This window comes from Orcinus orca, chromosome 13 (assembly GCF_937001465.1).
Source record: "Orcinus orca chromosome 13, mOrcOrc1.1, whole genome shotgun sequence".
Taxonomy (NCBI): Eukaryota; Metazoa; Chordata; class Mammalia; order Artiodactyla; family Delphinidae; genus Orcinus; species Orcinus orca.
In genome coordinates, this window is record NC_064571.1 from 53,284,603 (window position 1) to 53,310,453 (window position 25,851).

General features: G+C 54.6%; 1 protein-coding gene across 3 annotated transcripts in view; it reads right to left on the reverse strand.

Moving 5' to 3' along the window:
• TTC7A (tetratricopeptide repeat domain 7A) overlaps positions 1-25,851 on the reverse strand; it is a 123,500-nt gene that overhangs the window by 53,725 nt on the left and 43,924 nt on the right. For 2 of the 3 annotated variants that reach the window (XM_004264981.4, XM_049696372.1), the window contains 5 exons: positions 16,257-16,335; positions 15,301-15,458; positions 14,609-14,672; positions 4,581-4,718; positions 2,719-2,802 (listed from right to left, as the gene is read on the reverse strand). In XM_004264981.4, the coding sequence (XP_004265029.1) occupies positions 2,719-2,802; positions 4,581-4,718; positions 14,609-14,672; positions 15,301-15,458; positions 16,257-16,335 (523 nt within the window). The remainder of the gene's footprint in view (positions 1-2,718; positions 2,803-4,580; positions 4,719-14,608; positions 14,673-15,300; positions 15,459-16,256; positions 16,336-25,851) is intronic. The other variant, XM_033419124.2, reaches the window with a different exon arrangement.

The window sequence follows — 25,851 nt, forward strand, 5'->3', positions numbered from 1 at the left end:
CCCTGCAGTGGGCCTAGCTCCCTGCCGTTAGTTAGCTCTCATCCTCCCCAGGCCCCGCTGGGGAAATGGGGGATCTAGAGGACTCTCCTGTCCACAGCACAGTGTGGAGACTGGCTGATGGAGACCTGGGGCCCCACTGGTCTGTGTCCACTCCGGACCCCTGCCTTTCTCTAGCTCCCTTTCCCTTCCCCCCTGAGAAAGGAGAGCTTTTCTCAGCCCCAAGCATGGGGCTGGGGGATGTGGGGTCACTGCATGGAGGGGGAAGAGACCATGGCTCTTGCCTGTCAGGTGCCCACAGAAAGGCTGGGGAGAGACGACAAAGTCCCCACCACACTGCTCTCTCATGAAAGCAGAGGCTATGAGACCAAGAGGGTGTTAGCATATGACCGGCTGGGAGGCTGCGGGGGAGGGAGGTGCCTGGGCTGGGGCGAGGGAGGCCGGTGAGGGACTCTGCAAGAGCTACCAGGCCATCCCCCTCTCCGGAGACCCCCTCCCGTGAAGGTCGCTCCCAGCTCCCTCAGCACGGCCCCCTCTGCCCACACACTCCAGCAGGCCTGCCCCCTCCCTGGCTGCTGACCTCTGCATCCCTGAAACACGGCCTTCTCTAACCCTGACCCTCCACGTCCCACCCCTACCCAGACCACAAAACACTGCTATTTAAGGAGCCATCTGAGGACTCCACAGTCGGAGCTGCGGGCTCTTTTTTTGTCATTCTGGTTACCTAGCAACGCAGCCACTGTGACTGCCGAGGAGACCGAGAAGAGTGACCTAAATCATGCCGTGGGGGGACTCCTCTCTTCCTGCAGGTGGAGGTGCCAGATATATTGATATCCACTCAGCCTCACCTTCTGCGCACAATCGCAGGTGCAGAACCTTGATTCCCACCTTAGGCTCTTGACAAAGGCGAGGTCTGGCCACGCTTCCGAGGGCTGCCTGAGCCAACCCGGCAGACTGATCCAGTGCGCGGGGTTCCTGAGGGGCGGGGGGGTGGAGAGTGCGCTTCCAGAACAATCTCCTGCTGCACTGAATGCAGGGGCGGGTGTAACCCAGCCTGTGGGGCCTCACGCATGAGGAGCTCACTGATCACCCCAACCTCCTGCCTGTAAGGCCATTCTCGTATCCACCTTGCTGGTCTGGGCACCAGCTCCCCGGATCTTGGGGTGTGCCAGGCTGCATCTGGACCTCTCTGAGCCTGGCTCTTCTCAGTAAGGAGGTTGAAGACCCTGTAACGTGACACCTTTTCCTGAGACTGGGGGGGCTTTCAGGAGCACCCCCAGAAATTAAAGATAACTTCTGAGCACAGTGCACTCTTCTCAGGAGGGGTCACCACTTTCCTCAGCATCTCCAAGGGGTCCATGACCCACAGAAGGGTGAGAACCTGGCCCTGGGCCTCTTGGACCATACTCACTATTACAAGACTAGAGGCTCCTTCTCTTCTCTGTTCCCTGGAGGTGGGAAGAAGCTGTCGCAACCCACTGCAAGCTGTCTGCCCGGGCTCCACACGAGCTCCAGCACCTCGCCACCCCGAGGGCCTCGCCCTGTCTGTGTTCTGAACTCTGAGCCTCGACGAGACCCTGCGGAGTGCAGAGCCAGGGTACGTCATGTCATGACTTCAGGATGTTCGGGGAGGTGGCCCGTGTGATGGGGGAAGGGGAAGAGGTTTGGGAAGACAAATGCCTGGCAAGGGAAGTCGGGTGCAGAGAAGGCTCCCACTTGATTCTTGGCTTCACCTCTCTGGGCCCTTCCCACCTGTCAGGCTGCAGCACCTGCCCTTCTTGCCCTTTCCTGCCAGGACCTGGCCACCCTCCATTCATGGAGGAGCGGCTGGCAAGGCCGGGAGGGCCCTCCTCAGAGATGGCTGCGGGGCTAGAAATGGCAGGTGGCGCGGTCGGGGCGGGATGGGGGGCAGGGAGGAATCCCCTCAGCCCCACAAATGGGCTCCGGGTGTTACAGCTCTTGGAACCATCTGCGAGCTCATGCCTCCTCACTTCCTGCCTTCGTAGCATCCTCGGCCCCAACACCCTCAGCGCCCAGCTCCGGAAAGGTTTTCCTTTCATGTCACTGCTGAGAATAGCGGCTTACGTAAGTGTGATTCTCATGGGAGGGAAAACCAGTGGGTGCTGGGGCAGAGCTTGGCGGGTGGAGAGCAAATGCAGCTCTGGAAACTGGAATAAGGTCAGCCCCGCGCTGAGCAGGGTTCCTCCTGACCACCCCCGGCCACGTCCTCCTCTCCTCGAAGCGCTCCCTCCACACTCCCTCAGGGGAGCGGGGGCCCCTGCTCCCTCCTAGGCGAGTTCCGGATGTCCTTTCCTGATGCCACGCCCCATCCTGGGCAGGAAGAGAGCTGCGGCCCAAATGGAACAACGTTCCCCTCCCCTGGAACCCATGTCCATGCCTGCCTCAGGCAGTCACACCAACCAACTCACAGGTGGAAATGCTACGATGCCCCAGGCGTGCACATATACTCGGAGAAAAGAATCCACAGACACACCTGCCTACCTGGCACGGCCGTAACTCACAGGCAGGCACCAGATTCACACAGGGGTCTGTGTGGGACCCTTCTTGCCCCTCATTCCCTGGAGATTAAAATCAGCTGCTGGACAATATTTCTGAATCACTGCCCCGCCCTCCGCCCACCTCTGGGAAGGACTAGAGGAGAGCAGACCACCTCCCCCGCCAAGGGTGAGTGTACAACCCCCAGCGCACCCTGGGTCTTACCTTCCCACAAGCCACCATGGAGAGGGCCACTTGGTACCAAAGGTGAAATTCTCCAAATGCAAACTTCATGGCTCGCTCCAGGCACTGGGGAGAGGGAGACGGTCAGTACTTCCCCTCCAGGGGTCCTTCCCACACCAGCCCACCCCATACCCTTCCAGGGGAATCTCTGCCCAAGTCGCTTCCCGCAGGAGGTCGCCAGAGCTCACACTTGGTTCCTGTCGGAAAACTCCAGGGGTAACCTGTCTCTGCCACTCGCATGCTGTGTGACCTTGTGCAAGTCTCTCACCCTCTCTGGCCCTCGGTTCCCACCTCCATATCATGTGACCTCACAAGGGCGATGGTGAAAACCAAATGAGATTGGTTAAAGTGCTTTCAAAATGTAAACATCAAATAAAAATAATAACAGCTGACAATTCTTCTTACTATTGTGCCTGGCACCGTACTCAGCTTTCTACGTGTATTAACTCATTTACTCTTCCCAACAACCCAGTGAAGCGGGTTCTCTAATTACCCCCCACTTCACAGATGAAGAAGCGGAAGCTCAGTAAACGACTTGCCACAGTCATAGGGCCAGTCAGTGGCAGACGTACTGACTCTAAAGCCCGTGCATAAAACGCTGCCCAAATGTACACGCTTCCTTCTGCTCTCCTCTACGACCACTGAGAAAAACCGTCTGTTCCCTGGCCACTCTGATCCTGGGCCACTCCAAGTCAGGGGCTGCCTGTGAGATCTGACGGTCACCATCAGAAGTGGTTCCAGGTGACAGAGGCAGAAGCCAGCATTCGAGGCCAGGATTCACTGTGTGGCCATGGTCAGGCAGGTGGGGGACAGAGGTGAGGGGTACAGGACCACACAGCAGGTACTTTCAGAGCTTGGTGGCCTGGGTCCCCCTGTGCTGGCTCAACTACACTCCCTGCACCATCCTGGGCAGAAACCCACCTCTCTGGGCCTCACCTTCCTCACTGGTGAACTTGAGAGACCGCTTATCCCCCCATGTTAAAGAAGGTATCTTCTGGAAGCACCTTGCACGGTGCCTCGGTGTGAGTAAGGGCTCAGCAGGTGTGACCGCCCCTCCTCTCGGGAGCCCTCCCAAACACGTGCAAAGAGAAGGCCACCTGTACAAGGGGCCGAAGGCCCCCATGCCACCCTTGATCCCAGCCTGGATCTGAAAGCTCAAAGAAGCGCGCAAGCCATTCGCACTGTGGGGAGGGGGCAGGAGAGAGCGGCAGCTCTGTGCTCCTTGTCCCCACATCCTGGAGAGGGACCACCCTCTGGGCCCAGCCCATGGAGCACTGCCCCGGCAGTGTCTGCCCAGTACAGTGGGCGTGCTCCAGGCTCCCGACCACACTCAGCTCAGAACCCTGCCAGGACAGGTAGTCACAGAACAGCAGCATCACCTCTGGGGGAAACTGAGGGGTGCATAACTTTCCTCCTGTGCTTCTCTATACAACACCATCCGTTCTTTCACAAGAAAAAAACACATGAAAATATCTGTAAAACTGGGCTTCCCTGGTGGCGCAGCGGTTGAGAGTCCGCCTGCCAATGCAGGGGACACGGGTTCGTGCCCCGGTCCGGGATCCCGCATGGGGCGGAGTGGCTGGGCCCGTGAGCCACGGCCGCTGAGCCCGCGCGTCCGGAGCCTGTGCTCCGCAACGGGAGAGGCCACAACAGTGAGAGGCCCGCGTACCGCCAAAAAAAAAAAAAAAAAAAAAAAATCTGTAAAACAAACAAACAAAAACCACCCTGCCAGTGAAGGGCAGCCCTCTCGGCACTGGAAATAAGACAGTCCCCAGCTGGGTCTCCCAAGAACAGAGCTGTACCCCTTGGTGGAGGCAGGGGAGGGGCAGCGGAGGAGGCTGTACCTCGGAGAGCATGACGTACTGGCCCCTCCTGCCCAGCGTGATGCTCAGGAGGTCGTAGATGGCCGCAGCGTTCCGCAGGCTCACTGCCCGGTCCTCCTCCTGCTCCGGTGCCCGGCTCACCACCACATCCCGAGTAGCCTGTGGGGAGACACGGTTTAGGAAAGAGCAAGGACAGAAAATGAGCAGGTGCCTGTCCCCACAGGGCCCCTGCCTCTGAGGCCCAGTGACCGTCGCCCTTTCGCCGCTGACCCAGGCCACACTCCTAGAACCAGCCAGAGCCTTTCCCCACCCCCCAGGACAGAGAGCAAACCCTCCACCCACAGCCCGGTCTGGGGTGAGACGGCAGTCCTGAGGGCCCATGCTCCTGAACTTCAGTGTTTTATTCTGCAAACAGTCAAATCTACAGAAAAGCCACAAGAACAGTACCACAGCAGTAAACCCAATTGTTAACACTGACCACACTGGCTTTGTCTCTCTAATAATAATAATAGTAGTAGTAATAGTAGTAGTAGTAGTCAGTTAAGGCAACTTGGCCCTTCACCCCTAAAGAAAAGAGGACAGTCTTTCTAAAACCACAACAGAAATGCCAAATTCAGGAAGTGGAACACCGTTATTTCTATTCTCTAATACCAGCTCATATCCAGATTTCGCCGCCTGTCCCACTGATGGCCTTTCTGGTAGAGTCATCGTGCCAAGATCCAATCCAGGATTGGTGCCACGTCTCTCGTGCCCCCTTTCATGGGAAGAGTCCTGCAGCCCTTGCCTGGCTCCAGGATACTGGCATTATTGAGGATACAGGCCAGCTGTTCTGGGGGACAGCTCCTTGTGTGTGTGTAACCGTCCACTCACAGAAAGAGCTTCAGATAGCATCTGGAACTGACTAGATCAGATGGGCGGCTCTGCAGCTGGACTCACAGGACGGGCGTTTGGGCTGTGGCCCCTCTGTGCCCCCTTCTCTTCCTCTGCAGGCCCCCCAAGTCCCTCTGATAAGGAACCTCATACCTCCTTCCTATCACACCTGCGTCCAGCCCAGACCTATCCCTGACTCCTTCTGACTACGGAACCCTCCTCTCTGTCCCTCCTCAAAACCCGGGGTCTCTGTGCTGGGCATGTGGCCCTCAGGAGTCCAGCAGCTCAGAGCTGCCTGGGCGGGGCGGGGTTTGCTGCTCAGGGAGGGGAGGGGCGAGGGGAAACGTGCTTTAGGAGTGGGCGATTCTGTACGATCTGAAGGGGGGAACTCTATCACCCCATCAGGGTGAAATCTCCCCATCAGGAACTGGGGACCCTTGTTCTGTGGCCTGTGGTCCCACCCTCTCTTGTACACTCACACCCTGGGGACAGCACTCAGGCTCGAGAGTAGCTAAACAGGAGTCACGGGGACCCCCCGCAGGGTGGGGACCAGGCTGGGGATGCTCTGGGCCCCCCATGTCTCCTACACACAGACACACACACACACAGATACACAAAGGCACACACACACACTGAGGGCTGTGCCTGAGCTGAAGCGAAGCGGGGTTCTGGCCAGACGCCCCCACTGGCTGCTCCCAGCATCCTCCCCTCTCCTGCCTCTTCTCCCCTCTGCCAAAGGGGTCTCTTCCCAGCATCCCCCTCCGTCTGTAGAAGAGGCTGAACCCCCTTCCATGAGTTGGGACTCGCCCTCCTCTACTTCCCCACAAAGGACTGCAGATCCAAGAACTTGGCCTTTTTGACAGAATAAAAGGGACCTGCTGACTCTTAAAACCCAGATCCCCGCTGGTCAGGTTCAAACAATGCTTCAACAGGTGGTCCTCACAACCTTCTTCCGGGCAGGACTACTATCCCCTCCTCCAGGTCAGGGGCTGAGGCTCCCCAGGGTGATGACTGCAGAGGCAGAAGCTCAACGGCCTTTGGACTGTAGGCTCTGGACGTGTCCTACCGTGCAGGCCTGAAGCACATTCCCACAGAGGCTTCTGGAAGCCAAAATACCTGTAAGACCCAAGGACGTGACTCACCCGGGGGGGCATTTCAGTAAGGCAGGCCAGGGGCCAGGGGTCCTGATGGCTGCCCTTCTAGGTACAATAGGCAAGGGCTGCCCCCCGCCCTGACGGGCGTGGACCTGCCCCAGGAAAGGGTGCCGGGGATGCCAGGATATCCCCAGAAAGGCTGAGCACCAGTGCCAGCCTGGTAAACAAGAGCTGACGGTCAGGTGCCAAAGGGTTAAGGGAGAGGAATGGAGAGGGAAAGGGCCAGAGAAATCCCCCTCCTTCCTGGTGATATCCACCCACACAGGCAGCAACAGGAAGAGAGAAGAGATTCTAAGGAGAGCCACGGCAGGAACTATTACAGTGAGAAGCACAAAACTCGCTCTGCGCCTGGCCGTGGACCTCCCCACTCCTCCACCTCCAGCAACGCCCCAGCTCTCGCCGCCCTGGGTGGGCCCCGGAGAGGCGGCCCCCACCAGGCAGCAGTGGGGGTGGGGTCGGGGGCAGGAGGTCAGGGAATGAGAGGATGGGAGACACAGTCCCTGCACTCAGGGAGGGGCTCTGGAAACGGGACGCAGCCGCAGTACACAACGAACACAGTGAGCGGATCTGACCTAGAACTCTGGTGGGAGAGAGAGGTCCTGATGGAAGGCTGCCTGCAGGACACATCCAGGATCGGGGACCCACCCATGCAGACTAGTCTCATGCAGGGGATGGTGAGCAGTGAGCTCTGGTCGCCCTATCCTCCAGGCGCAGCCCCTGCCAGACCCCACCTCCCAACTCCCCCACTTTCTGTGGCTGCCATGAGACGCTGCCCACCTGGCCAGCTTCTCTCCACTAGCTCCCAAGTCCTTCCCTGCAGCTCCCTCTCCTAACCGAGGCCCATCTTTGTTCCGTCTGTCAATGTGGATGCCTTTTGGCTCCTCAAACTCAATTCAAGGATCCCTTCCTTCTGCCACTGTCCCCGACTTATCTCAGCAGGCAAGGCTGCCCATCCCCCATCCTCTCCCAACCCTGGGAACACACCCGGGCCCCTGCACACCCCACTGGCTCATGGGTTTTCGGGGCAGGGATGCATCTCGCTCATCTCGAGCCTCCCAGCCCCAGCACAGGCCTGCACACAGCACTCTCAAGTGACATTAGAAAGAGAAGGATCTCTGGGCCTGGTGTGGAAACTTCCTCCTGTTGCCCTAGACCTTGACCTTTAAGAGAACAGCGTCTCTGAATGTGTGTGCCTGGTGGGAGGGAGGCATGAATTTCCAGCTCTGGGCAAGCATTAGGTCGGCAGGACAGGAACAGAAGAGGGGCTCACAGCAGCATCTCCTCTGCCTGGGGACCGCCCCCCAACACACAGACAGTGGGGAAGGCATCTTCTCGGGGGTCCTCAGGACTTGGCATTTGTGCCAAGAGGAAAGCGTGGGTCCCCAAAGGAAAGCCAAAAGCAGAAGTTTGCCGAGTGGTTGCTGTGGCTTCGGGGCAGGGCTGCAGTGAAATGCTCCAGTGCTTGCAGGGCAGCTGGGCAGCATGTGTACGTAACCATGCAACAGGGTGGGGTGGGGAGAACTGGGGCAGAAAAAAAAGAAGCCTCGGGGGGGCTGGCAACAGGGTAGGAATTCACGTGCAGCTCAGGGGCCAGAGCAGGCCTCAGTGCACAGGGCCTCAGACCCTCGGGGGGCTTCAAGTCCCCACCCAGGGCATCCCAGGTGTCCCATTCCCTCCTCTGCTGCACTCACCTCCCTCAGGCCACACAGTGCTCCCAGCTCCACCAGCAGCCTGCCTTTAACTAGTCCCAGTCACACTCTTTCCCTTCCACCATTTAAATGTCCTCACACATACCCCAATAAAGATGTTAAAAAAAAAAAAAAAAAAAAATGTCCTCACATGGAAATCCTCCAGATCAGATGCAGTGACAGACATGAATCGTGCAGAAACTAAATGGTCTTCTCAACACCATACTCCTTACTGGTTTGGGGATAACGGCAGGCTATTTTCCTCTGTTTTCCCCTGCAAAACCCCCAGGTCCCCCACCTCTGGGGGTGCCCTGCTCTTATTTAATCCATGCATTTAATCCCAGGCAGGGCTCAGCAGCTGTCCCTGAGACAAGCTCCTAGCCTTGGACCCTCTGCTGTCCTCCCAGGGGCAGTCTCCCCAGACTAAGGGACGCTCACCCCAGGCCTCCAGCAGGTCAGAAGAGGAAAAGCCAAAGAAACGTGGTCCTCCCCAGCCCACCATCATCCAGTGTGACCCACTTGTGGTCTTTGGACACGTATCCATGAAGCAAATACGGGGCCACAAGGGCATCGCCATTCCCCGAGGTGGGGGCAGCCCACGTGACACCTCAGGCAAGATGGTTCTTGCTCAAACAGCCATCCCTCATGTGTGTGCCATGCATTTTAGGAACTGGATTACCACTGCCATGATCTCACAGTAACCCCACAGAGGAGCAGGATGAAACTGCTGATGCCCCCTTTGCAGGCAGGGAAACTGAGTCCCAGAGGGTGTACTAACGTGTGCGGGGTCTCCAGGAATTAAGGCTGAACCTCCGATAGCCAGTCCAGGATGGCTTCTGCTGCCCTGAGCACCTGCTGTCTTGTGGGCTCCTCTGCCAGCCCTGGTCCCCACCCTCTGCTGGCTGCAGGGCCACAGACAGCACTGACCTTCACTTCGCCCAGTCCTGTTTCTCCTTTGATCCTGGACACAAGCAGGGTAGGAGAAGGAAAGGAAACTAACTTGTAGAGCACTTTGTAAGTGGTATCTCATAATGCTGACAACACCCATCTCCTGTTCTACTGTCCTATTTTACAGATGAGAAAACTGAGGCCCAGAGAGACCAGGGAGGCTCCTCAAGGCATACAGATAGGGGGTTCAGGACCCAGATTAGAGCCTAGACATTCTGACTTCACCCCTGGCTCTTCCCCTGCCTCCAGGTGCTTCCAAGGAAGTGTCCACTAGCCCCGCCCATGCCATCAGAGGCCCTCAGATGTCTCTGCTTAGGGAAGCACCAAAGCAAAACACAGGCTGGACTTTCTCAGTCAGGCCTCAGGTGCTGCTTCTCTGCAGAGAATAAGCTCCTTGGACCACGTCAGCCCTGTTCTCAGGGACAACCTCTCTGCTGGCCAAGGACCCAGCCTCAGGGCCCACTGCTCACCTCCAGCAATTGCCCCAGAAAGGAGTCTCCTGGTGCCAGTCTGCCTGGCCCCTGCCCCTCCTCCCTGGAGGATGCTGTCCCGTTCTGCTCGTGCTGTCACCCCCACCGGCAGCCATCATCACCACCGGCTCTTGAGCCGCCAGTCCACAGAGCTAAGGAATAACATGCTCTGTGCCGTGTCCCATCTACACGGCGGCCCCAGCCAGGCCCCCGCCAGCCCACGCTCCTGCGCATCGGGCTCCTACAGCAGAAATCTTCCTGCCAACGAGGGCGCGAGGCTCTCCCACCTCCACTGCTCCGAGGGTTCTGAGCTGGCAGCATTAACAGACCCTTTCCGCTTGCAGCCTGCAGCACAGCAGGGCCTCACGTCACAGCAAACCAGGCGCCAGAAGCTGTGCTCATCTGCTGAGACCCGAATGGAATCAGGCCCGAGAAGCGTTTTTGTTTTGTTTTGTTTTTTTTAACCAAACAGTATATCCTCAAACCAATTTTTCTCCCAACCAGACCTGAATCTAAATGTTTTCTAAAATTAATGACTCAGAACCAGGTAGTCATCAGGATAAGACGAATACATGCTCGACACCCACAATGTACCAGGCAGCTTCGTGCTCATTTTCTTACTTCATCCACCCAATGCCTGCAAGAGAGACCTTATTAGCCCCATTTTACAGAAAACTGAGGATCAGGGAGGTAAGAGACTTGCCCAGGCTGCACAGGTTGTGAACGGCCAATTCAAGACGCAAGTCGCTGGGGGCCTGATGTTGGGCACGGATGGCAGTTCGTTTGTTAACCTGCAGGATCCCAGGCCCCAGGGGCTTACCCCCCCCCACCCTCTCTCAACCCAAGCCTCTGTGTCCTTTCAGCTCCCCAAAGCCTGACACCGGCAGAAGCTTCTCTCCCAGCTGAACGAAACAGGGGTTCGAGGATTCAGTTTGCTCTAACACATATTTTTATGCCTTAGATCAAGATTTGAGAAATGGCAGAGTCCTGTACCTCCTGGTTACCCAACTGAGAAAATCAGGCTGATTTTGACACATGGTTCTTTCAAACACTAGTCAGAAAGAGAAAAACAAATACCGTATGCTAACACATATATATAGAATCTAAAAAAAAAAAAAAAAAAAGTTTTTGAAGAACCTAAGGGCCGGACAGGACTAAAGACACAGATGTAGAGAATGGACTTGAGGACACAGGGAGGGGGAAGGGTAAGCTGGGACAAAGTGAGAGAATGGCATGGACATATATACACTACCAAACGTAAAACTGATAGCTAGTGGGAAGCAGCCGCATAGCACAGGGAGGTCAGCTCGGTGCTTTGTGACCACCTAGAGGGGTGGGATAGGGAGGGTGGGAGGGAGACGCAAGAGGGAGGGCATATGGGGATGTATGTATACGTATAGCTGATACACTGTTATACAGCAGAAACTAACACACCATTGTGGAGCAATTATATTCCAATAAAGGTGTTAAAAAAAAAACAACTAGAATATGCATTTGAGGTTCAGCAGACTGAGATAATTCCTTCTGATCTGGGGACCAGGATTTCCTCCGTGTCCCCAGACACATGTTCCACTGGGTAGGAAGATGCCTGGGACGAGCGCTGTGATTTAACTATTCCTCATTCTACCCCCGGTGCTGGGCACAGCTCAGCACACTCTCGCTGCTCAAACAAGACTGGATGGTGGAGAGATGAGTAGGTGGGTGGGGGGATGGGCATTTTTAAGTGTCCTTTCGGTGCTGAAAACTCAAAACTGAGTTCAAAACACAAATCTCCTTTAGCCAGTTAGAACTCACGTCCCTTGCGCTTCTGTGAAAGCATCTGTAAGGTTTCTATTTACCTCTTGAAAGACAAGGGCTGCCCGATTCATTCCGATCACACTCAGCCCGAAACAAAAACCGTACTTCAGGTACCAACCCCACACCCAGCCCCCATGCAGCCTACTCCTCTGAGCTGCAAACCACAAAATAGGGGCGGACGTGCTCAGGAAACCTGCAACGCCCTTTCCTGAAGCAGCGAGCTGTGGAGAGGTGGAGAGCTGTGATGATTATGCCTCCTGGGCTGGCTGTGCTGGAATAGCTGTTACTGCCGCATCAAGAATTCTGCAGGGATTAGGAGAACCCAAGGAGCCGCCAAGGCAGCTGCTGCTTCTAGAGGTTTCTCCCTATCATCTGGAGCCAAAGCCAGCCAGCACTAAAGGGAGATGAGGAAAACCCTGCTGGCACATGGAGGCCGGGCTGAGCCTCAGGGGTTGGCTGAAGGGTCAGGGCAGGAGCCTGGCGCCCACACCTGACGGAGAATGTGACCTGCAGGAAAGGAGGGCGTAAAATAAGGGCAAGTGAGAAGTCAGAGGCGGTCTGGTCACTCTGAGAAACCGCGCGGAGCCACAGCGGCCAGATCCGGATCCCAGGTGGAAAGCCCTCGATAGACGAGACACCAAAGCTACGTCCATCGCCAACGTCCTCCCCCAAATACCTGAAGCTTCTAGATGTGTGAGCAGGAGGAAACCAACCAGCCAGCCCTGGAAGACTGCCTCCTCCCAGCTACGGCACACTCGGCGTCCGAGCACTTCTGCTGCTCTGCAGGCCACAGGGAAGTCCCACGACACGACACCCGCCTGGCCAGCCGGCCTGGATCCCCCGAGTGGCCGGTGGAGGCCAGCCGGCCACATACCCTCTTGAAAGAGCTGCTTAGAGGGAAACCACCTTGGCTCCAAGTATGGGTCACCTTTTAGTAAAAGGCCATTCTCTACTTTGAGATATACGGGCAGCTTGAGGGTTTGGGGGGAATAACTTTACTGGAAAGGCATCTCAGTTCTGGTTCTGGGCACCCGGATCAAGCAATGGCCACAGAAAATACTTAGGGAGACAGAGCCCAGCCTCTATCCCTGCCAGGGATCAAAATGCTGACCATTCTCACACAGACAGCCAAGGCCTTCCTTGTTTACAAAGCCCTCCCCAAGCTCTGTCGCACTTGATCCTCAAAGTTACCCCCCTGAGCCTTTGACAGATGAGAAAACCAAGACTTAGAGCCGTCCGTGAATCACAGACGTGATCTGAATCATGGCTGCAAGGATTATTAGTATGTAACCTTGACCAAGACATGTACCTGTCCTGGACCCTACTTTTCTCACCTGTAAGATGGGAACATATTAGTATTAGACTGAATCATATGAAACTGTTATTTTTCAAACCGCTCAACACAGTGCCTACCTAGATGAGATAATCAGCTTGGAATCTGGCAGAGAAAGGACCTAAGAAACGTTCCCATTTTCACCTTTTTACTTCCCACCTGTGGACAACACTGTAACCCTCAGCATAGGAAAGTGACAATAACGCCCTGTGTTTCCTGAGACAGGTGAGTTCTGTGCAGTCACACCTGATGGTGTAGGTGCTGAGATGGCTGAGGTGTGTGAAGGGGGCAGGGAGAGGATACTGGTCTATGGCTGAGGTTCCATAATTAAGAAATGGGGTTCAGTCTGTGAGAAGTACACTGTTCTCCCATGACAATCAGACCTGGCACTTGGTACCTCTACCTCCACATTGGGCTAACCAGCTAGATGTCCCCACCCGGCAGCAACCACCTGACCTCCACACGAGCACACACCGTGCAAACCTTTCAGGACCATGTCCCGGCCAGTCTGTCCTCGGGATCCAAATATCCACGCCCCTTCCCCGGCACTCTTGGATCCGAATGGACCCCGCCTGGCTGGGGAAGGATACACTCTCTCACCCCCGAGTCCAGTGTCCCTCTTCCTGTCTACTTGCTGGGGGACCTGCTCAGTCAGAGGCAACCCACTGACCAGAGTTCTCTAAACAAACCCTGGCATCACACAGTCCCAGGTTTCCAAAGGGACATTTGTTTTTTTGCTATTTGGGGACCCAGTTTCTTAAACTCCACTTTCACACACTGCTCTCAGATGCATCATCTTAAAAAACCTAGTTCTCAACCCGGGGGTCCCCAGCTCGTAAGCTCTGAGGGGTCCCTCAGTCAGAGGACACCTGGCTTTGATGCTCTTGCCCGCCCTTCCTTCAGCCCCCTTGGACCACCCATCCTTCATCTCATCACCTCCTGGATGACCCAACACACTTCTCCCCGACGCTGAGCCTCCACGGCACGTGTGTGCGTGCGTATGCACATGTGTGTTTGCCCGGGGCAGGAGAAGCGGGTCTTGTGAAAAAAATCTAGAGAGCATTTCACGTGTGCTCTATCCAGCACACCTTACCCCCTCCGCCTTATTTTTCCACAGCACTTAGACATCGCAACCCTGGGTAGTTGAGTAGTTAATTCATTTATTGCCCACCTCCCTCACTAGAATGTAAGCTCCGTGAGGGCAGGAAGTTTTCTCCGTTTTGTTTGCTGCTGCTCCTCTGGAGTCTAGAACAGGGCCTGGCACAAAGTGGATGACACTCTATTAGGAGTGGCATGAATGAGTGAATCCCTTGTACAGGCACCTCACCTCTGTGAGTTACTATCACCTTAGCGGTGGGAGCTGAGGCTCACAGAGCTTAGGTGATCTGCCCAGGGCCCTCAGCTACTGGGTGGCAGGGACCTGAATCCAGGCCTCCTGCCGTGAAAGTACACGTTCCTTCCACCCCCTTCCATCATCACCGACCCAGCACAGAACTGTTCACGCAACCTACTGTTGACTTGCTGATGACACCTTTTGTAATTCCAGAAGCAGGAGGTGGGAGTTTGTTAGCTCGCCCAGTCCCTGCTCATTTAGGGGTAGGACCCAGGCCCCCGAAAGCGGCCTTGTACTCCACACCTAGATCTCATGAGGGAGCTGCACCCCCTGAGGGGGAACAGATCCAAGAGGCCTGCTTCAGGGACATCCCTGGGGGCTGAGCGCGGCCAGGACCTGGTGGGCGGTGCCCAAGCCCCACAGCTTTACTGCACGGGCCAGAGGCCCTGAGCTTACCATGGACTCGCTGATGAGCAGCAGCAGCAGGGCTTCCTCAATGTTATCCTTCGGGCAGTAGAGGCTGGAAGACACAAATGGCAGCCTGGGCTGCAGCACGGCCCTCCGAAGCAGCACGCTGGCCTGCCACGCTGGCCCTTCTGCCCCGGAGTCAGCACCCGCCCTGGTAAGGTGACCTTCTCCTGCATAATTCACAGGCACTGGATCCCACCTGCAGCTCTTTATCATGCCCCAGAGGCATGGATCTGAAAGCCTACGGTGGGCGAGGGCTGGAAACACTGCAATGCTCTTGAGGGGGATGCCCCTTCCAGCCCCCAGCACTGCATGAAGCGGCTGGGGCCAGCAGCAGACAAGAGCGAGAAACAAGCTCACAGACCCCACCTTCGATTACTGGCACAAACACGACAGACGGTGCATTAAGACCATTAGGAAGGCAGGTATCCCCCCTCCCCCCGCCCGCCAAATAATTTGTTTGGCCTTTGGGTGCCTTAGAGGATGTCCCCTCAACCCCCCACCCCAAGACCTGCCTTCTCTAGTCTATTTGGCTCCGCTGCTTCTGAAGAGCCTGCCTGGCAGGGAGCTGGGCGGCGGCTGCAGGAGAGCATGGGGCAGAGAGAGGGGCCGCCAGTGGGGACCGAACCCTGGGGACGGTGGCCTGAGCCTGGGGTGGTCCCCAGAGCAGATAGGCTTACTTGTCTCCTTCGTAGAGTTGAGGTTTCCGCAGGGCCTGTGTGATGAAGGAATTCTCCTCCTTGCTCATGAACTCGGGCAGTGGGTGGGACAGGGGGCTCCAGTAGCATTCCTCGCTCAGGGAGTGCAGCAGGACCCCTGCCAGGTGCTTGGCTGCCATCTGGCAGAGAGGGAGGAGCTCAGATGCAGGCAGGTGCTGGCTCTGCCCGGCCGCGGCCTGCCGTGCCCTCCACCCACCGTCCAGCCAAATCTGCCTGCTTGCAAATCGCTGCCCCTCCAGGAGGTCCACCACTGTGCCCCAAGGAGCCCCCTTGCTTCTCCGTATCTCCAGCACTGAGCTGCCCCACCCCGTCTGTTGGCCTGTGATGGCTCCGACTTCATCTTTTGTCCTCTCTCTTCTCCTAGACAAGAGGAACATTTCCTCCTCCTCCTGGCCCCACGGAGCCCAGCCACGGCTCAGAGTACTCACAGCCCTTGCAAAGCATAAAGCCCTCAGCGCAAGCAGCTCTCTGCACCAGATACCTTTCTGATATTTGACCGAAAAGTCTAGAGTGAGAAGCAGCTGTGGCTCTGATTAGGGGTAGAAGCCTAAGAAGGTAGGCCTGAACTGGGGCAGGAAAGCAAGCCAAGGTTATTTAGTAAGATCATAAACAAATCCCTAAGAATTAGCACACCACCTTGCTAGGAAGGGATGACAGGAGGTTTCAGCATTGATCTAACATGAGGGGCTATGTGCAGTGCTGCGACGAGAAGGATGCTGAGGGTGTGGCCCAGGCTTGGAGGAAAAGAATGCTGAGATTGACTAGCAATGTCTGCCATGAGCACGACAGGGAGAGGAGAAGCACACACTCCCCTGATTCAGAGGCTGCCTGCTAGGATTTCTGCTGCCTCCCACTGAAATCAACTCCTGAATAAACCAGCCACAGCCAGCACCCAGCCCTGGGGCCTCCTCCATTACCACTTTGAAGTTCTGAGTTGCTTTGGTCTCCACAGTGCGTAGGACCTCCCGGAGTTCTCTCATGCCTTTCACGATGTTCCTAGCAGGAAGACAGTAGAAGCAGGGTCATTACCAGCCTAGTTCCCACACAGACATCCTCATCAAACCTGCAGACACTAGGAGGAGACTGCCCATTTGAGTGTTATTTGAAAACATCCAATAATTGGTATGAAAGGTCAGAATTGTAACACCATGATCCTAGAGGCCCAGGACAACAGTGATCAAAGAATAGAAAGGATCCTTCTCCACCGTAGCTCTCTAGAAACCCAGGCCTCCGGTTTACCACCAGAAAGAGACCAGGATCGAGTATTTCAAACAAGATGTTATCTTGGCCCAAGTGCTTTGGGCTGGTGCCAGACTTTCTGACTTCAGTCAACCTCAAATCCTCCATTTTCGGGCTTCCCTGGTGGCTCAGTGGTTAAGAATCTGCCTGCCAATGCAGGGGACACGGGTTCAAGCCCTGGTCCGGGACGTTCCCACACGCCACGGAGCAACAAAGCCCGTGCACCACAACTACTGAGCCTGCACTCTAGAGCCCGCGAGCCACAACTACGGACGCCCGCGTGCCTAGAGTCCATGCTCCGCAACAAGAGAAGCTACCGCAATGAGAAGCCCACGCACTGCAACGAAGAGCAGCCCCCGCTCGCCACAACTGGAGAAAGCATGCACGCAGCAAGGTAGAGCCAACGCAGCCAAAAATAAATAAATAAAATTAATTAATTAATTAAAAAAATCATATTATAAAAGCTATTAGGGCTTTCCTGGTGGCGCAGTGGTTGAGAGTCCGCCTGCCGATGCAGGGGACACGCGTTCGTGCCCCGGTCCGGGAAGATCCCACATGCCGCGGAGCGGCTGGGCCCGTGAGCCATGGCTGTTGAGCCTGCACATCCGGAGCCTGTGCTCCGCAACGGGAGAGGCCACAACAGTGAGAGGCCCACGTATCGCAAAAAAAAAAAAAAATTAAAAAAAAAAAAAGCTATTAATGAGATTAAAAAAAAAAAATTCTCCACCTTCATCTGCCACATCCAGTCTACACTGGAATCCATCCTCACCTCTCAAGCCCTACCACCAGGGCCCTAGACTGGCCTGCATCACCTGGGGCCTAGATGACAGTGACAGCTGGTCTCACCCCCTCCAGTCAGCCCTCTGTGCCTTAAAGTCATTTGCGAGCTTTTTAAAGTGTGATCCATAGTAAGAAATAACCTGACATTGCAACCCTGTATATATGCACACACTGCTTACATAGAACTGAAGTTAAGTTTCCTGATATATTACCTATCTCTACTATGTGCAATGCAATCCACTCCGATATTTTCTCTTTTACGTCTCCCACTACTTCCCCATTTTAAAAATGCTGGCAGCAGCCCACTAAACAATCTTGCAACCCACTGATGGGTGTGGCCTGAGTTTGAAAAACAACTCCCACTGCCCCTCGAGGGCTCTACCTGACATGCAAAAGTCATCTTGTTCCTTCCCATGCTGGCCTTTCGTCGGTGCCCCCAGGTTTACAGAATTCAGTCTAGGCCCTTAGTACGGTGTCCCAGGGCTATCGGGTCTGCCCCTTGGCTCTCTCCCATCTCATCTCCCACCACTCAAGTCCTTTCTAAACAACCGTCCACAGTTCCCTATGTCAAGTCTTGGAACAGGCTTCCCCCACTGCCTTAAAGAGCCCTTCCCCTACACATCCTTAAAAAAATCTGTTTTTACACATCACTTTCCAACATCACTTCCTCCTTGCAGCCTTCCCTGGGCCCCTCCCCACACCCACCCCTCCTGACTGCATAGCTCTCGCCCCGTGTTAAGTCCTCTTTTGAACCAAGCACGGCATTGCAGTCATTTTCCATTTACAGGCTGACCCCTTTCCCACTGCGCACCCCCCGAGGGCAGTCTTGTTCCTGAAGCTCAGCCCGGGCATGTGTGCTCAGCAGATGTCTGAGGACTGCCGTCCTCACTTGTTCCGGGGGGTTCCCTAGATCAATAGCTCGCAAGGGAAAGCAGAGGCTCCCAGGCCAGCATATTTAGAAATGAAAGATCACAGAGGGTGAAGAGCCAAAGGTGGCAACCGGGAAAGTCACGTGAGCCCCTCCTGCAGCTTTCATGAATGAAGTAGATTCCTGGGGGCTCTGGAGCTTGGAGGCATAAAAGGACAGGAGATCAATTCCTTGCCTTCTGGGAACCTCTGGTTTCATACAAGCAAGGCCCAAATGTGCAAACAACCAACACTATGAACTCAGACTCCTGTCTGTAAGGCTGAGGATGGAGACAAAGACCTGGGGAATAGAGTCAGAGTCACAACGATATTCCCCAGCCTGCCTAGAGCTTCTGAAGAACCAGGAGGGGCAACCAGCACAGGGCTCCACAGGGTCCTTAGAGACGGTTCATGCCTGGGCACTGCTACTGAGGGCAGAGCTCACCTCTGTGGGCTATGCACGGCGCTCTCCTCTATAAAATCAGGTCTTCAGTTGCAATCAGCATCCCCCCGGCTTCTGTCATCTGCATACCACATCTACAATTTTTGCTACTAGCTGTACACCATCAGTGTCATTATTTTGTGTAATACTTTTCTTTATATCTTCTTTCTTTTTACTTCAGTAGATATCTCACCTTAATCAAGCATACCTGAAATCATGGACTTGGTATACTAGTTGCTTTGTTTCAGGGTCCTCCCCCAATACACACTCAATTTAGGAATGAGAACTGCAATTTTAACAGGATCTTGTGCCTCCAAAGTTGTATATTTTTACTATTTTCAAATCTATATGGGACTCTGACATCTAAATAAGCTCCCAGGAATTCTTTAGCAAAGCAAATAATCACCTTTAGGCATCTTTGGGGTAAATCCCACTTTTTATTGAATGCAGGTAAAGAGAAAAACCAACATAGGTTCCAGGGGCCAGGGCTAGACAGGGAGAGATCTGGGCTCCTGGCTGGTGCTGCCCTGTTCTGAAATGTCGGGAATGCCCCTCCGCCTCAGCTCAGCCCTCTGGGAAATGGGAAACTAGATGGGGTTTCTCCCACCAGCTTGAGTAATCCTGTCCTGGGTATAAACTGTCAGTGCCAGGTAGAGCTGGGGCTTTTCTGAGCCCCACGAGAGGCCAGCTTGAAAGATCTTTTTGTTCTGGTCTCTCACACTGACCTTTCTGAGCAAAGCTGCCACTTTTAACAATATCCAAACAGGGCCTCAAACAAACCCTGGCTCAGAATCAGGCTGCATGTGGAGAAGCCAGGAGGTCATGGATTCCAACTCAAGTAAACTCTGGCTGGCCAGGAGCAGAGAAAGAGGATATGTACATGCAGGGATGGGTCAAGGGAAACAGCTCATCTTAGGGGGGCCTCCAGGGGAGCCATGCAAGGAGGCGGCAAGCTCCCCCAGGCCCCTGGTCAGCAGTAGGCAGCAGGGCAGATTTTTCCAAAGCACTTCATCTTATCCAGTCTTTGCAACTTCTAATGAGGTTGGTGAGGGAAGCTTCACATTGCCGGGTACCAGCACAATGCTTAGAACATAGAAGGCCCTCAACAAATCACTGTGGGAACTTCCCTGGTGGCGCAGTGGTTAAGAATCCACCTGCCAATGCAGGGGACGTGGGTTCAAGCCCTGGTCCAGGAAGATCCCACATGCCGCAGAGCAACTAAGCCCATGCACCACAACTACTGAGCCTGCGCTCTAGAGCCCGCGAGCCAAAACTACTGAGCCTATGTGCCACAACCACTGAAGCCCACGTGCCTAGAGCCCGTGCTCCGCAACAAGAGAAGCCACCGCAATAAGAAGCCTGTGCACCACAACGAAGAGTAGCCCCCCTCTCAGCACAACTAGAAAAACCTCACGCACAGCAACGAAGACCCAAAACAGCCAAAAGTAAATAAATAAATTAATTAAAAAAAAAGAAATCATTGTGGAATAAATAAATCCTCATTTTCCAATCACAAAATCAAAGCCTGGAATATGCCTGCCTCTTCAGGCCATCAATCACCCAAGGGGAGAGGTGGGTTCACCACAGGTACCAAGGGTTCAGATTTCACTCCCTTTTAAACAAGACCCTTGAGAAAGACAATGAATGGCACAGTTACCCTTTCCTTTCCTGCCTATTTGAACTCCAGGACTCCCTCAACTAAGTCTCTACGAAGTGCCTACTGTATACCAAGTGCCTGGATACTGTACACCAAGTGTCCTGTTCTCAACAGGCATCCAACTAATGCAGAGAGAAAGAATTAAGAGACCGAATGAGTGAACGAATAGCTTATTCACAGCCCTGCACATAACGAGCTCACAGTCTGTAAAATTAGACATGCTCATGGTTTATTCAAGAGCTTAGCAAAATATTTTGCATACAGTAGGTGCTCAACAAATTTGGGGTGGGGGGGTGGGGATTTTGTTGGATTTGAAACAGAGAATGAGAAAATGTATGGAATTTTTCACTGAATGGAACCTAAACAGGCTCTGGTACGTACGACACTGGCCAGAAGTCCCCGTTTCAGGGCTGGCATTGCTAGTCGTGTATGAGAGGTTTCCGGTCAAAGACCCAGAAATGCTCAGCCAGTTGGCAGATCCCAACAGCTAGAGGGTTGAATCAGGAGACAAGGTCAGGTGAAGTTCAAATGGTTATGAAGCTATTCCTTCTTGCCACAGACTCACATTATCAGTTTCAAATGTGAAACTGAGAGCTCCCTCTTCACTCCCAGCCCCAGAAAAAGGCTGTGACAATTCCTTTGCAGGACACTGAAGACATCCAGGCAAGGGGAGCTTTCTAGTGAGGTGGGGTAGGGGCGGTGGGTGCTGACAATAAACAAAGGCTGTGCATTAAGAGACGCTGGAAGGATGTGCTCCCTCCGATGGGCCTCAGAGGTCTCCCTATGCCCAAAGAGGTCTCTTCTGTGACCACCAGGAGGCTCTCCTGGGCTTCACTGTTGGGTGATTCTGGCCCCTGAATGCCCCTGAGAGCCTTCTGTCTCGTGCCCTCCCCCAGCACTGCAGATACTGGGTGGTTGCTAAGAATACAAAATTACTACTGACTGAACACACCCCTTACGGGGTCATACCCAACAGCAGGTTTTCTAAGGTGCCTACACACACACACACACACACACACACACACACAGAGCAGAAAGGGAGAGTGTCTTCATAAGGCCGCACGACCTGCCAAGTCCTGGGCAACTCCCTCAGAAAACACTCTCTTCTCTATTGTTTGGTTTTGGTACAATGAGCATATATTGCTTTAGTGATTAAAAAATTTTTTTTTAAGAGCACGCACAAAACATGCAGCCCACCTGGTTCAACACACATGGCCCAAGCTCACTCTCAGCCCTGAGCCGAGAATGGGCTCTGTAGGTCGAGGGAGAAGAGAAAGAAACCACTCCAAAGAGAAATGGCCTCTTGCCTGCTGTGGGGGAAGGAGCCAAGTTGGCTCACGTTCTTTTTTTTATTTATTTATTTTTGGCTGCGTTGGGTCTTCGTTGCTGTGCGTGGGATTTCTCTAGTTGTGGCACGTGGGCTTCTCATTGCAGCGGCTTCTCTTGCTGCAGAGCACGGGCTCTAGGCATGTGGGCTTCAGTAGTTGCAGCACGTGGGCTCAGTAGTTATGGCTCGCAGGCTCTAGAGCGCAGGCTCAGTAGTCGTGGCGCACGGGCTTAGTTGCTCCGCGGCATGTGGGATCTTCCTGGACCAGGGCTCGAACCCGTATCCCCTGCATTGGCAGGCGGATTCTTAACCACTGCGCTACCAGGGAAGCCCCGGCTCACATTCTTTTCTTGGGAGATACTCAAGAGACCCGGTCCTAGTGAGGTCAGGGTCATCAACAGATTCCCTGGCATTGCACCACCCCCAGGTGTCCCCTGCTGCCTCACCCCTGGGCTGCTTCGTGCAAAGGAGAACCAAGCCTCCCCCACGGCCAAGACCCTGGGCCCAGTAGCCATCAACCCCCCAGCCCAACGGAAAGCTGCCTCCTGGCAGAAGCATCCGCAGTACTGCCCGGGGCGAGGCTCCAACCAGAGTCCATGGCTGCCCTCTGGTGGCAGTGAGGGGAAGTGGACCCCAGGTAGGGGCCTCCCAGCTCCTGACTTTCAGGCCAGCACTTTCAATCCCAGGTCAATTAGGAAGAGCAAGGGGCAGGAGTCAGCTGGGGGAATTAACTGCTGGATCAACAGGGCAAGGCCCTTGGGAAAAATGAATGTCCCTCAGGCACTGAATGAGTAAGTGGGCAGCATAAGGGAGGTCCAGGCCTCACCGAAGCTCAGAATTAAAGGAGAAGCACTGTCTGGAGGCCAAGAAAACATCACCCACGTTACACAGTGGAGAACACCACACCCTTTAAATTATGTCAAATCCTCAACTGGAGGGACAAGTTGGACCCTGGGAAGAGCACTGCTTGTGGCCATCTGGCCCCCGGGGCTGAGCACCCCATTCTCAGCAAGGGCTCCTCTGGGCCCTCTGGAACCTGGGTCCACCCCATGCCCACATGGGAGTGAGCTCAGGCTCTCAGGTTATAGCCCAGAATCTGTGAAGCAGATCCCACCACCTCTTCCTGTTCTTCAGGCCCTAAGGAACCTCTTCTAACAGGCAGCAGCGCCTGGGCCCCGGGGGCTCCATTCCACCTGGCCCCCGAGGATGAAATGCCTCTTTAGAGTTCCCCCTGTCCCAGGCAGCACTCGCACTTCTCTGCCTTCTTTTCCTCTAGTACAGAGCACTGTCCATCGTCAACATCTGGATCCCACACTGTCATTTCCCCACTGGGACGTGAGCTCCGTGAAGTGGGGCCTCATCCTGCCCTGGGCAGGGGGCCTGACACTCCGTGGGCTCGCGGAGCCCAGCTGGGAAATGAGCTGCTGGGCTTTTCCACCTTAGCGCCATCCCCCCTAATGGGCTGTGACCTCTCTGAACACAGGGAAGGGTTTCTCCCCAGCCCTTCCCAAACACCGCAAGAGCCCAGGCAAGTGCGGGTGAGTTTAACCTGCAGGAAATGGCTCTGGAGCCCTTTAAAAGACTCTCCAGAGCGGCCCTGGAGAAGGTGACCCAATATCGGGCGTCTGCGTCCCCATCTCCCCCTGATCTCCTGCCTCTCACACCTTGGGCTAAGACAGTGGTTCTCAAGTGGGGGCAGTTTTGCCCCCTACCCCCAGCCCAGGCCACTTTTCAGTGTCTGGAGACATTTCTGGTTGTCACACTCGCGGGGTGGGGTGTTCTACTGACATCTGTTGGGTGGAGGCCAGGGATGCTGCTAAAAGCTACCGTGTACAGGGCAGGCTCCCACAACAAAGGAGATCTGGCTCAAAACATCAACAGTGCTGAGGCTGAAAACCCTGGGCTAAGCTGACTTTTTTTTTTAACTTCCTAATAATGACAAATGTATAAGAGAAATACTGGAACCGGTGATTCACCCAGGAAGATGTAACTTTGACCTGAAGACCATGATACATAATTACAGGAGCTCACTGATGCAGACCTACCGTGGGTGGGTGGTATCCTGGGCCCGGGACTATGTAATGAGCATGGCCTCAGGCTGTGGGGTTGGGCAGACGCAGTTCGGCACCAGGCTCGCTGGCAATACCACCTGTTAGCCTTGTGACCTTGGGCAAGTTACTTAACCTCTCCTTCAGGAAAATGGGGATATTACTAGTTCCAACTTCACAGGATTACACGTAAAGGCATTAACATTCTGCCTGACATGCAGTAAGTATTCAACAATATTAGCTACTATCAAGAGGAAAGGTGTAAAGAAATTATTCAAAGCCCACCCAGGCACCCAGGGCTACTTTATATATGTCACATTCCAGGGCCACCACTGGGCGGGATGTGTTCACAGGAAACTGAGAGAGGGGCTGAGTTGTTCCCACGTGTCCTGGGAACTGCTCCTCACATTCAGCTTCAAATATTTGGGCTGTTGTTTGCTTGGAAAGAAATGATGATTCAGTTTCCATTCCTCTTTATTTGGGAATAAAGGGCGGGGGTGGGGAGGAGTCAGCATCAGCTTTAAGGACTGAAATTTGTGCTTCAGGAAGAAGAGGACAAAGACAGGGGAACAAAGTGAGAGCAACAGAAAACTAACTAAAATTACTTGGGCTTTCCTGGAGGGGTGACGGTTGGTTAATGCCTCTGCCCACAACTGACACACACACACACACACACACACACACACACACACACACACACACACGCATGCCCTGACGGTTGGTTAATGCCTCTGCCCACAACTGACACACACACACACACACACACACACACACACACACACGCATGCCCTGACGGTTGGTTAATGCCTCTGCCCACAACTGACACACACACACACACACACACGCATGCCCTGAGTGCGCAGAACAAAGACAGGGCAGGAAGCAGGCCCACCCTCTGAGAATGTGACTCAGGGTCCCAGAGAAGGAAGGAGAGCCGTAAGTCAGCACATCAAGGATCAGCCCCATCACCGGGGCCCTGTCCTTCCACACACCCCACAGGTGCCCAGGCTGCCCTTTGACACCCCCAAAACTGGAAACGGCATGGGTTTCCAGGCCACTCAGATCTAAAGCTGGAATCCCAGTGGGTGAGGTCGGGCAAGTGACTCAACCTTCTCTGAGCCCCAGCCCCTCACTAGTGGGCTGGGGTCACACGACCTCCTTCACAGAGTGTTGTACACAGAGCGTGTGGTCCAGCCTAGCACACAGCATGTGCTTGATAACTGCTGGCTCTCTCCCTCTTTCCCTCCTGACTGTCCTGGACGCTCACCTTGACCTCATCATATCTGCAGAGAAGCGAAGGGGAAGGGAGCAGGCAGCCCTGAGGGGTGGAGGTGGGGGGACCTCAGCAGAGAGGGAGTTAATAGGGCTCTGAATTCCGTACTCCAGTGTCTTTTCGTTCCCTCCTTCCTCTTGGACCCTCACACCCTGGGATACAGGACAAACAGACACCCCCCATTAGAGGTGGGGGTGGGGAGCAGAGGAGGAACTCGCTCAGGATCACTGAGTGGCCTCCACTCCCCGGCCCTGCCCTGATGCCCACCAACTCTTCAAACCAGAAGCTGGGACCACACATACCAAGTAGAGGCAGACTCGGGGGAACAAATGCTAGGCTGTGAGCGCCTCGGGGGCGGCAGCAGGGCCTTAATTGCTGGGTTTCTGCCATGGGCAGTGTAGACTGGTGGTTAATGGTGTCAGACAGTACCAGCACACACAACCCTGGCTCTGTCCAGGACAAGTCACTTATGTTCTCTGTGCCTCAGTTTTCCCATCTGTAAGATGGGGGTGCTAACAACAGCCCCTACCTCAGAGGGCTCCTGGAAAGACTAAAGACACATGCCAGCAAAGCACTTAAGTGCCTGGCACAAATTCAGCTCTTAATAGGTGTCACGTATTAGTATAACAACTATTTGTGAAATGGATGAATGAAGGACACAGAACACTAAAATTAAAACTGTCCCCTTCCCACAAAATCTACTCCATGGGACTGCCATATGGAAGAAGAGCACCTCTTCTGCAAGAGGCCTTGGGAGGGAGAACTTCTTAAACAGAGAGCAGGCATCAGCAAACTCTTTTCTTTAAAGGATCAGGGAGTAAATATTTCAGGATTAGCCAT